Here is a 12,409-nt window from a genome sequence, read left to right on the forward strand (position 1 = left end):
ACATATATATATATTTACACATATATGTGTGTGTACGCATATAGTTACGTATTAGGTTGTCAGATCTCTAAAACTGGTTTACCTTATTAATTATTATATCTATAGTTCCTAAATTTTACAGATTAAAAAAAAAAAACCTCGTCATATGCCATTGGTATAGTACTGTGTTATCTGAATTAAATAATAGGGAATTATTTACTGTGCAGAACTCTAATGAATCATCTTTTTGTATGAACATATAGTCACTGAATGCTTGTTTACTTGGAATATAAGCCATACAAAAGCTAAAATAAACAGCCTAGTTTTCTTCCTTTTCATAAGGGAAAAAAATAAATAAGAAATTTTTGTCAAGTAAGCCTCTTTCAGGGAATCAAAGGATCAGCACAGACTTAACTTCACCTCTGGAACATCTGCATCTGTAGTCTTATACAATGAGAATGAATGTTCCCGCAGCTCTGCCAGGCCCTGACAGGGGCTTCTGAATCACTGAGTGAAGATTGCATCTTGTTCGGTAGCATTTCCAAGTGCATTTTATTATGCTCGTGCTTTTTCACGACTGGGATTCACACAGAGTCTAGCACATAGTTTGCTACAGTGTTCAATTAACTCTAACACTCCATGTTCAACCATCCTTAATAATCCAGATTTTGGGGACTATAATGTACTTATAAAGGTGGCAGTGGTTCTCAGAGAGAAAATAAGTTTGAATTTGATTTCATTCTCTCCTGAAACAGACTTCCTTCACTTTAAGAATCTCCTGGCTGTGTCCCTGTAAAGGACTGAGCCTTTTGTCAGCCTTGTCATTGTGCTCTCTACTAAGAGACCGGACGACTAAAGGTGGCTGGGAAGCATGCTGAGCTTTGATAATTGGGACGATTGGCAGGTAGAAATGAAAATAGGTAAGGTAGAGACAGGCCACAAGACATTAAAAAGATCTCCTTTTATTTTCATTTTGTGACCATGTTGTTATGAGTGTGGTTGTCCTTTTACCCTGGCGGACCTCATGCCCAGTGGTTCTCAACCACGGCAATTTTGAACAGCCGGCCCACTCCCAACCCACCACTCGCACGTACACCTCACGCACACACACCACACACACACCTCGCACACACACACACCACACACACACACCACTCACACACCCCGCACACCACACACATACCACACTGCACACACACCCCCCGCACACCACACACCACACACACACCACACTGCACACACACCACACTGCACACACACCACAGACACTACACACACAGGGATATTTTGCATTGTCTGCAGTCATTTGTGACGATGACAGCTGCAGGGTATACCACTGGCATCTAGTGACAGAGGTCAGGGATGCTTCTAAACATTCTACACTTCCCACTGTACAAAGAATTATCTGACCCCAGATGTCAATAGTACTAAGGTCAAGAGATGCTACTCTACAGAGATTTGACATTTGTACTGCTAGCAAAACACCTTAAAGGTCACCCTTGAGTGTTTGAAAAACCAAACCTCCTGGTGTGAGAATCTGGCCCTCAGAGCCTGAAAGAGAACTACGATCATTTCTAATATACTGAGAAATGTTAAAACACTTACTTTGGTTACTTTTTGTTTCATAATATATAGTTTATAGGGATATTGGACAGAGATAATTCAGAGACATGTAAGATGGGGAAGGACCCTGATAGGTCATAAAAATCATGTCTGCCCTTCTGTCTGTTTGCCTGGTAAAGTGTGCACTGGTGATTTCTGTGGTACCATATTGGCAGGGAAATTTCCCTTTGTCCGTTGTCTTTTTGTGCTATGGAGATATGGGTAGAGGTATTTCTCCAATCTACAGAAGGCCACAGAAAGCCTGTTTACGTACTACACACGCATGCAACCTTTCTCACACTTGTAACCAAGATGCCTATCTCAGCAAATAACACTGGACAGAAGAGCCCTGTATGTGACTATGGTGCATACAGTTTTCATTTTGTAAATATTGCATGTTCCTCTGTGGTATAGCTTGGGCTCATATGAGTCGCCTCATTTTATGGCTAGAGAAATAATCCTGGAGAGTGTGTCCCACTAGATGGCCGCTACATGTGTTGCTATTTCGGCGGCTATAAACCACCCAAAACTTATAGCTTTCTCCTGATCTTCCATGTTTCATAGGAAATAGGGAGAGACAAGTTTTATCTCCAGCGCTGTTTCTAACGTTTGCCAAGTGTGAGATGTGAAGGATACTATGTTTTCCTCCCTACCCCCGGTAAAATCATCATCTTCATCGTCATCCTCATCAGTAACCACAGCCTTATATTATTTCCTCTCAGGCATTTCAGTAAGAAGATTGTTTCTTTTGTCTATAAATTCTGACCTTGCCTTGATACTGCATCTCACTTGTTCACCTTGGTCTCGGTCAGGTCATGTGATTTCCCTTGAGTCAGCCATGTAGCTTAAAGGAACACTGTGTTCTGATAGGCTCGTTTGTGTCACACACAGCATCTGGATCCTGCAGTACCACCATCTCCACATAAACTACAGGAACAGAGTGATGTGGAAGGCAAAACTGTCAGTATTCATGACAATAATCTCTGTATCGACTATAGGGTGCTGCAAAGTCTCATGAGGTTATATATGTAAAGTATTTCACCTCCAAAAGCCTGGTATATAGAGAGATTTAATAAAGCAATAATAATAAAAATAATAGATAACATTCTTTAAAATATGTATTAGACAAATTTGACTTGCAGTCCACACATAAAATTACTTGGTTCTAAGAAAATGGTTACTACCACTTACAGAATGTTAATGTATTTGGTGTCATACAATCAAAGAAATGAAAGGCAGAGGAAAAAGAGTTGCAATACTTGATGATAACCTTTGTTGTGAGGAATTTAAGGTTGAGTGAAATTCCAGACTTTAAACAGATTCAAAATTATTAGTCATTCCTCAGTACTTTGAAGTAAATACTATCAAAAATCAGAACTGACACCCAGCCGTCCTAATATGAGCAGAGATGTTATCTAGAGAAGAGATACATGTAAATCGTGGAGAGTGGTGCTTCAGAGAACGGGCCTGAATGCAGTATTTGACCGTTTTTCCTTTTGGGGGGAGTCCATATCAATAGAGCTTAATAAGAACTACGAGTGAAATTCCTGCTGCCTGTGAACTTAATAATGCCCCACTGGGAGTTCGTTAATACCTCAACAGGTACACTGAAGCATTATCTTAATTGCTCATGATACTTCCAAAAATTGCCTTTTACAAGTTTCGTGGAAACTCCCCTCTGGAGCAAGTGTTAGTACATTTTGGATTGCCTTTCTTGGCTGTGCAAATTCCCCAGGAAGCTGGTGGGGCCATAAACCTCATTTACCTTTCCAAAGGTAAGAAGTCCCCAGGTGACTGACTTTGTTATAGCCGCTGCCCTTATAATATAAAGAAGAAGAAGCAGCTCAACACGCATGAAACAAATTTCAGATCTTTCATTTGTTTCTACATACATGAAATGGTTCTACTTTTTAAAATAAATGTTTAGTATTTATTTTTCATGGCAAGTTCATGTTGGAATAGGAGCAACAGTTTGGATTTTTAAAATATTTGCATTACTGTGATCTAGTCCACATCTGGATTTGGATCTTCAGTTATTTTGACAGATGTTGACACTAAGATGATGCCTAAAGGAGTGTGTTTCCAAGCCTGTGGGATCCCTTTGCCTTTAGAGTGATTATGGGATAAAACTAAATTTAAAAGAGTTCTATCTTGCCAACACTTGGAAAGTAAAAGTGCTTCACACCAAGTCTGTCTCGCAGAGTCAGAGTGAACTCTGGGCACTGTGGTGTCTGGTGCTCGGAGTTGTCAGGTCTCAGGCATAGAGGGAAAAAAACCAGAGTGAACAATCCCCTAAGTGACTCCCTAGGTCCCTTTACCTTTGAACCCCGATCCATTGTCAGCTTGTTCTACCTGCCAGTGATGAAGAAGGAAATCCCAGGGAAAAATGTGCCAGGGAAAAGAGAGAGTGACAAAAGTGTTTGCTGCTGTGAGTTCAGCTGCCCCTCAGAGCCCCTCCCAGGGCGGGGATGACTCCCAAGTGCTGTGGGTCCCTCTGGCCACACCAACGCTGTGCAGGAGGGATTCTGTTTCCTTCAGATTACGTCATTCATTACTTCACCGGCTTACCCTTTTATTCAACAAATAACGATAAGGTTCGTATTCTGTACCCAGTGCAGTGCTGTCCAGTCGTGACAAAATGATGAACAAGGTCAGTACTCTCCAGGAAAGGTGCGAACAATAAACAGATAAACAGATCATTGTATAATGAGAGTTGTGACACTTCTTACCAAAGAAAACTAGTGCTGCAGAAAAACTCATCAGTTGACCACTGCTTTCTAGGGCAAACGTGGGAGAGATTAGGAGGGAGCCTTGAGCACCTCCTAGTGAGTGGTGTGTGCCACTAATTTGGGTCATTCTTTCAGTCCACCTAAAGAATTCAGTCACCACAGTCGCTTGTACTGGTGAGGTACACATCTTGATGACTTGAGAGTTTTTACAGTGTGTAGAAGATGGAAGTTACTTAAATGTCCATTGTGATTTTCTTGGAAGTAGTTTTCCCCTAGCCTGTTTCTCTTCAATTTACAGAAATTCTTAAATATGCATAAATATTTTAAAAGTCCAATTAGAGTGAATTGGGTCTTCCTTTTCCTATTTTAAGGATAATGTATGGATTGGGAAAATGTTACATCTGATGACTTGAAGAATGATGGTTTTATTGCTTTTACTGTTTGCTTTACAGTGCTTAAAAGGTGTCAGGAAAGTTGACTTCTACATAAATTTTATTTTATCTATTTATTTTTTAACATCTTCATTAGAGTATAATTGCTTTACAATGGTGTGTTAGTTTCTGCTTTATAACAAAGTGAATCAGTTGTACATATACATATGCTCCCAAATCTCTTCCCTCTTGTGTCTCCCTCCCTCCCACCCTCCCTATCCCACCCCTCTAGGTGGTCACAAAGCACCGAGCTGATCTCCCTGTGCTATGCGGCTGCTTCCCACTAGCTGTCTGTTTTACGTTTGGTAGTGTATATATGTCCATGCCACTCTCTCGCTTTGTCACAGCTTACCCTTCCCCCTCCCCATATCCTCAAGTCCATTCTCTAGTAGGTCTGCATCTTTATTCCTGACTTGCCCCTAGGTTCTTCATGACCTTTTTTTCCCCTTAGATTCCATATATATGTGTTAGCATATGGTATTTGTTTTTCTCCTTCTGACTTACTTAACTCTGTAAGACAGACTCTAGGTCCATCCACCTCACTACAAATAATTCAATTTCGTTTCTTTTTATGGCTGAGTAATATTCCATTGTATATATGTGCCACATCTTCTTTATCCATTCATCTGTCGATGGACACTTAGGTTGCTTCCATGTCCTGGCTGCTGTAAATAGAGCTGCAATGAACATTGTGGTACATGACTCTTTGAATTATGGTATTCTTAGGGTATACGCCCAGTAGTGGGATTGCTGGGTCGTATTGTAGTTCTATTTTTAGTTTTTTAAGGACGCTCCATACTGTTCTCCATAGTGGCTATATCAATTTACATTCCCACCAACAGTGCAAGAGGGTTCCCTTTTCTCCACACCCTCTCCAGCATTTATTGTTTGTAGATATTTTGATGATGGCCATTTTGACTGGTGTGAGATGATATCTCATTGTAGTTTTGATTTGCATTTCTCTAATGATTAATGATGTTGATCATTCTTTCATGTGTTTGTTGCCAATCTGTATATCTTCTTTGGAGAAATGTCTATTTAGGTCTTCTGCCCATTTTTGGATTGGGTTGTTTGTTTTTTTGATATTGAGCTGCATGAGCTGCTTATAAATTTTGGAGATTACTCCTCTGTCAGTTGCTTCATTTGCAAATATTTTCTGCCATTCTAAGGGTTGTCTTTTGGTGTTGTTTATGGTTTCCTTTGCTGTGCAAAAGCTTTTAAGTTTCATTAGGTCCCATTTGTTTATTTTTGTTTTTATTTCCATTTCTCTAGGAGGTGGGTCAAAAAGGATCTTGCTGTGATTTATGTCATCGAGTGTTCTGCCTATGTTTTCCTCTAAGAGTTTGATAGTGTCTGGCTTTATATTTAGGTCTTTAATCCATTTTGAGTTTATTTTTGTGTATAGTGTTAGGGAGTATTCTAATTTCATTCTTTTACGTGTAGCTGTCCAGTTTTCCCAGCACCACTTATTGAAGAGGCTGTCTTTTCTCCACTGTATATTCTTGCCTCCTTTATCAAAGATAAGGTGACCATATGTGCGTGGGTTTATCTCTGGGTTTTCTATCCTGTTCCATTGATTTATATTTCTCTTTTTGTGCCAGTACCATACTGTTTTGATTACCGTAGCTTTGTAGTATAGTCTGAAGTCAGGGGCCCTTATTCCTCCAGCTCCGTTTTTCTTTCTCAAGATTGCTTTGGCTATTCGGGATCTTTTGCATTTCCATACAAATTGTGAAATTTTTCTAGTTCTGTGAAAAATGCCTACATAAATTTTAAATGATAATTTAAAGGTGTGAGATGTTTTTAACCCTATTTGGTGCTCAACATTAGCAAAACCATTTTTGTGTGTTAGGCAAATTTTTTATAAAGAGTAAAGAACAACAAAATACAATGAGATGAAAATTAAGTCCTACAATAAAGATGAAACTTTTTTGGTTTTTAAATTGGGGAAAGGAAGGCTCAAAGGGAGATGGGATATTTATTTTCATGTTGCAGAAGTGTGATTATACTAAATTGTCTTCATCAAAAGATCAGTTCTACACTTCTGAAGGAGACTGGCAAGAGGGTAGAGATTCAATAGCAGAAAAAGAGAGTATAGCTGTGATATCAAGGGGAGTGTGTCAGTTAATCACTAAAGACGACTTATAATAATTTGGTCAGGTTCAGGTACCAGTTATAATACATACTTTCAAATAATTACCCTGTAGACTTAAGCATTAGTTTGAAAACAAGTAACTAAATATACAGGATAATAGTTGATAAGTAACAGAGCATATTTCATAGGTTACATACATTCTTGCTGTTCTTCATCTCCTATTGCTGGGCAGAATTTCCTTATATAGCCGTATTTTTATCTCAGAAATGAAATCCATTTGGTTGTTCGTTTCTTATTCTAGCATCATTATATGCATAATGTACAAATAATTACCCCTGAATATAGGATGTGTGTGTGATCCTAAAGGGACACATGAGTCTTAAGCTGGTAGGTGTTTGTTATTTATAATGGAAGGGATAAACCACTGATAGCAATCATTTCAATGGGTAGTGAGGAAATAAATCTGCTTCACCAGGATCTTCATTACTAAAATTTGGGGCACAGTTTAGGAAATGCATTTGCACTGGAGGCATTTCACAGTCGTGATGTTTACCACAGCCACATAAATGCTAATTTAAGTAGAGGGCTGGATGTATCTTCATTAGCACTTGTTCAAAGGTAGAAAGGGATTTTGGCAGGGAAGGCATCTGTGCAACAGCACAAAGATTTTGCATTTCCACAAGTTGAAATTGATGGAAATGTATTGCCATCCTTGGCTTCTTCCTTTTTTGTTTCTTGTAAGAAAAGGTATTTCTCTCCCTCCCTCCGTCCCTCCCTCCTCCTTCCCTTTAATTTTCGTCCAAAGCCTTTATTCAGTTGATATTTTTCACCTAAAATTTATAACCCTTGAACTATAAATGAAACATAGGAAACTCAATCTTTTCACACATTTGTATAAATTTTAATAAGACATTTATATAAAATGTTTTAACAACAGTCTAAGGATGACCTGTAAAATTGCTTTCAGTGGCTCTGTAGTCAGTACTGTGGACAGAACTTGGCCTAGACTACAGTAATCTAGTACCCTTCATTATTTTATGCTTATTGTTCAAATTTTTAGCAACAATTCAGCAAAATACCATAGTTAAGAGTTTAGAAGTTTGCATTAGGCTGTGTCAGGTTTGAGTATTGCTCTGTCTTACAACTTTGTGACCTAAGGCAAGGTCATAGTCTACTTTCAAGTCTCAATTTCTTCTTTTGTAAAATGACTTAATAATAGTATAGTATAGTAAAGTATAGTGAAGACTTTTTACTGTTGGTTAGATAAGGTAATGCATATAAAACTTTTAGTGATAATGATAACCAACAAAGAACTACTATATAGCACAGGGAAATATACTCAATATTTTGTAATAATCTATAAGGGAAATGAATCTGAAAAGTTTCATATATATATATAACTGAATCACTGTGCTGAACACCTGAAACTAAGACGATATTGTAAATCAACTATACTTAAATAAAAATAAATAAATACAATTTAAAACATTAAAAATAAACCCCAAACTTTTAGAATATTCTTGCCACATGTTAAAGAGTTAAATAAATAGTACATATTATTTCTAAAGCAATAATGATAGGAATATGTAAACATTTTCTTAGGACAGTGAGGGAAATGTTTTTGCTAATGTGTCACAGAGAACTTGGGAAGTCAAATGTGGAGAATGCATAAACTTAGTAAGAAAACACACACTTTTCTCTCTTCTGATTGTCGTTACCCCATGTATTAAGTACCCACACTGTCCCAGGCATCATGCTAAGCAATGCACATTTGTTATTCCTGCCCTTCAAAACAATCTTATACTAATTAATAATGTAACCAACTCAGTGAGGTGAAATATTCACCAGAGTAAACTCTAGTGAACAGAAACATGAGGCTTCGATTCCGGATCTTCTCAATACCAAATCCCATTTTATTTCTACTGCACTTCAGTACCCCTGTAATTGAGGAGTTACTCAGGTGCGGACCGTCAGGAGACTTGGAGCCTTTCTCAGGGTGGCTTTGGATTTCGAGTCAGGAACGGAGAGCCTGCCCCTGGTGGTCATAGAGCAGAACTGCATCAGGGATGGGCTGCGTGGCAAATGGTGGGTCATCTACCGTCAGGGCAAGACTTGACTGTAATGTTCACATAGAAAGGCTGGTGGAGAAATGAGCTTTACAGAGGTGGTAACCAGCTTTAAACAATGTCAAATGGGTAAACTTGACGCAAACTGCCCTAAAAAGAGAAAAGTAGGTTAATATTGAGTAGAATTATCAGGGCTCAAAGAATTAACTTGAGTGTAGCTTTGACATCTTTGGGGCAAAGAGTTGCACTGTTGGGCTTTGTCTGAGCAAAGATCAAAACCGGCTTTTAGATACATGAGACATCTTTACGCTAAAACAAGGGTAAGTCCTGGGAGAGTTTACAACCAGAATTTTGTAGGAGTTGATCGTTCTTACAGGTAGATAAATCATACCTATCATAGTCTTCTGCATGCTGGTGTTAAGAGAAACAACTGGGGAGCATTCTTTGTAAAAGTAACTAGCTTAGAGATCCTGACGTTAGACCCTACGCCATGCTTCTCATCTATAGCTGCTTCAGGTCTTCTCCTAGAGTATTTGGGATCCTGGGTACATATTTTCTTTTCAAGGTTTCTTTCTACATGCGTAATTTTCTTTAACTAAAATCAGCATGTCAGGACTACTCAGGTAGTGTAATCTGAAATGATCCTGAGAATAAATACTGTGCCCGTCAAGAGGAATAATCTGCTCATTAAATTGTCCTCTTGGAACCAGGGTCCTGCTCTAGGATGATTTGTGTAGGCACAAGTTCTAGAACTCCTTGAGACATCTGGTTAATCCCACGTGCAGTAGAGGGTCAGAGAATTCTCTAAAGGCAAAAAAATGGGAATCAGAGGTTCACGTGGCTCCACTCAATCAGGACTGTCGGCTCTCTCTCAGCATCCAAATGAAACTTAAAAAATTTTGAGAAAGGCCCTCCAAAGTGCCAGAAGAGCTGAAATGATGGTGTTGGGGCAGGGAACCCCCTTACCTGGGTCTAAGGGTATTAGTGAGCTATCAATACTTCATAACGTTCTTGTGAAGAGTAAATTAAATAATGCACGCAGCTTACTTAGATATTTCCTCGTAGGTGATCAGCACTCAATCGATGTTAGATGACTAATGACGTCTACCAGTATTCATGAGATGTGTCAACTGAACCAGTCTCTATACACACTCCAGTTAGGCTGTTGTGTCTTTTGTTTCTATTAATGTATAAGAAGTAAAGCATGATTCACAATGTTAGACAGAATGGTTAAAATTATTTTTCCTCCCAACCATCATGCTCTGTGTAATTGCCATTCCATTCCCATTCCTTTCTCCAAGAGGAGAATAAAAGGCCAAAGCATAAAAGTAGATGCTTCTTGTGCTGTTAAGAGGTGGTTGGTTGCATTTAGGTGGCCTACACTTGCATGCTATGTGTGGCAAAACACGCTTCCCCTTTGGAGCTCAAGCCCTGTATTTTAAGTAAATTGTCATAAGTATACATGAATCTCTCACATCCTGATGGTGTGCCCTCATGTGGTGATTTCTTATCTTTTCAGATCCCCCAGATTAGTTATGCATCAACGGCACCCGAGTTAAGTGATGACCGTCGCTATGACTTCTTCTCTCGTGTGGTCCCGCCCGATTCCTTCCAAGCCCAGGCCATGGTAGACATCGTAAAGGCTCTGGGTTGGAATTATGTGTCTACTCTCGCATCGGAAGGAAGTTACGGAGAGAAAGGTGTGGAATCCTTCACGCAGATTTCCAAAGAGGCAGGTAGGAAGAGATTGCAATGATCAAGATGACCCTCTTTGAATGTCTGTGGCTTGTAGAGCTCTTTCAGTCTTTATTAAACAAACACTATTGGTAATCGCCCTATCCCTACGCTCGAGTTCCCCCTTGCTTGTGAAGTGAATTTGCAAAGTCTTCATTTAAAATGCTTTGTTGTTCTGGAAGAGAATATTTTCAAAACTATGAAACTGAAATCCCTTTAAGTATTAGTGGAAGAAATGGAGAGAAAAAAATAGGTACTAAAATTGATATCTGACTCTGTGTAATAGATAATAGTGTGGATTGCAGGCTGTATATGGAAACATGAGCAAGTGTGGCTAAATGTGCCTCCTCATGTGTCATTTCTCTCCGCCGGTCTCCAAAATGGAGACAATTGTTTAAATTATGAGAACCCAACCACAGGGACACTTTGCTTTGAAGGGGAATGACACTGAGGGCTCTGAGTGACTTGGCCGAAACAAAATTAAGTAAATTATCCAGGCAGTAGAATGTACTTAGGCAAATAGTCTTTGAAACTTTAGATTCTTTTGAGAAAGACAGTTCTATTAGGTAGCATTTGGAGAAGATTCTTTTATGTATGTTTAATAAGCTCAAAATGGAGGTAATGGGTTCGAATGTTTGGCCAGCTGGCTTCCATCGGGCAGATTTTGAAAAAACGAGACAAAAATCTTCAAACTTAGGAATAATGACAATAAATACACAGGCTTCCCAATATGGAAATATTGGATCTAGTAAGCATATATATATATATATTTAAATGCATGCTTGGATATTCCTAAAAAGCTCTTAGGCTAAAGCCTGGTCCTCAGTTTTGATGGTAAGAATATTATCCAACTTGTCATTGCCCAGAATAGTTAACTAACCATAAAGGAAACAAACAAGCAAGGCAATAGAAACAGAGGTTCTTTTCACGAGGAAAGATGTCGTAAATCCTGAAGACATGGCGTTGAGTATTTTGCTTTCAGACTACAGACGTCCTCAGGCATGTAATGCTCCCACATATAGATGGTGTGTCTTTACATGGCTACTGAAATAAGGAAACCCCGACTTGTTTATGAACCTTGTGCTTTTAACTCAGCACCTTATCATGATCTCTAATTTGAAGATTTCATTGGAGGGCTGGGTCAGTCTTGTACTCTTCCTTCTGGCTGAAATACTGTCACTGTTAACACCTTTGACTGCCGAGCTCCTGGTCATTTACAGGGCTTATCCTAAATGCCATTTCTAGGTTCAAGCAAACATGCACACAAAACTTCCTGGATTCTGTCTGCTTGGTCTTGTGTTTCTAGTGGCTCCTCCCACAATAGTCATCACACATTAGCATAATTTGCTGCTGCTGTTGATTTCTGTCTTGTCCCGTAGACTCTAAGAGAGGTGGTGTCGTCTGAGTCACTACTGTAGTTCCAGCTGCTTTGTTTCTAAGGGAAGCGTTTCTGGCATAATTCAGCGAAAAACTTTCTGATTAGGGAAGAAATCTTAACTCTGGCCTTGTGTTTTGCGTACTGTGATTTTTAAGACTCATTAACAACTGAATTCATGAATCTTTAAAGAAAAGTCTAACCACTTTTGATAGCTATGTGTTTGTTTCTTTTTTTCTTTGACTCCTGCTTTGACCAAAATAATGTGAGAGGCCCGCTTAAAGACGTATCTAAAATATGGGCATAATAGCCAATAGGTAAGACAAGATGAAGAGAAAATATGGGCAAAATAGTAAGATAAAGCTCAGAAATAAAGTTCAGATACCTTCTTGTTCTAC

General features: G+C 39.0%; 1 protein-coding gene across 8 annotated transcripts in view; it reads left to right on the plus strand.

The window, feature by feature from the left end:
- The window catches only part of GRM7 (glutamate metabotropic receptor 7), an 863,743-nt gene that overhangs the window by 265,335 nt on the left and 585,999 nt on the right, over window positions 1–12,409 (plus strand). For all 8 annotated transcript variants that reach the window (XR_010947145.1, XR_010947143.1, XR_010947144.1 and 5 more), the window contains exon 2: window positions 10,422–10,638. Coding sequence is in view for 4 of the 8 variants with exons in the window: in XM_067755285.1 (XP_067611386.1) it covers window positions 10,422–10,638 (217 nt within the window). In the remaining 4 variants the exon portion in view is untranslated. The remainder of the gene's footprint in view (window positions 1–10,421; window positions 10,639–12,409) is intronic.

This window comes from Pseudorca crassidens, chromosome 10 (assembly GCF_039906515.1).
Source record: "Pseudorca crassidens isolate mPseCra1 chromosome 10, mPseCra1.hap1, whole genome shotgun sequence".
NCBI lineage: Eukaryota > Metazoa > Chordata > Mammalia > Artiodactyla > Delphinidae > Pseudorca > Pseudorca crassidens.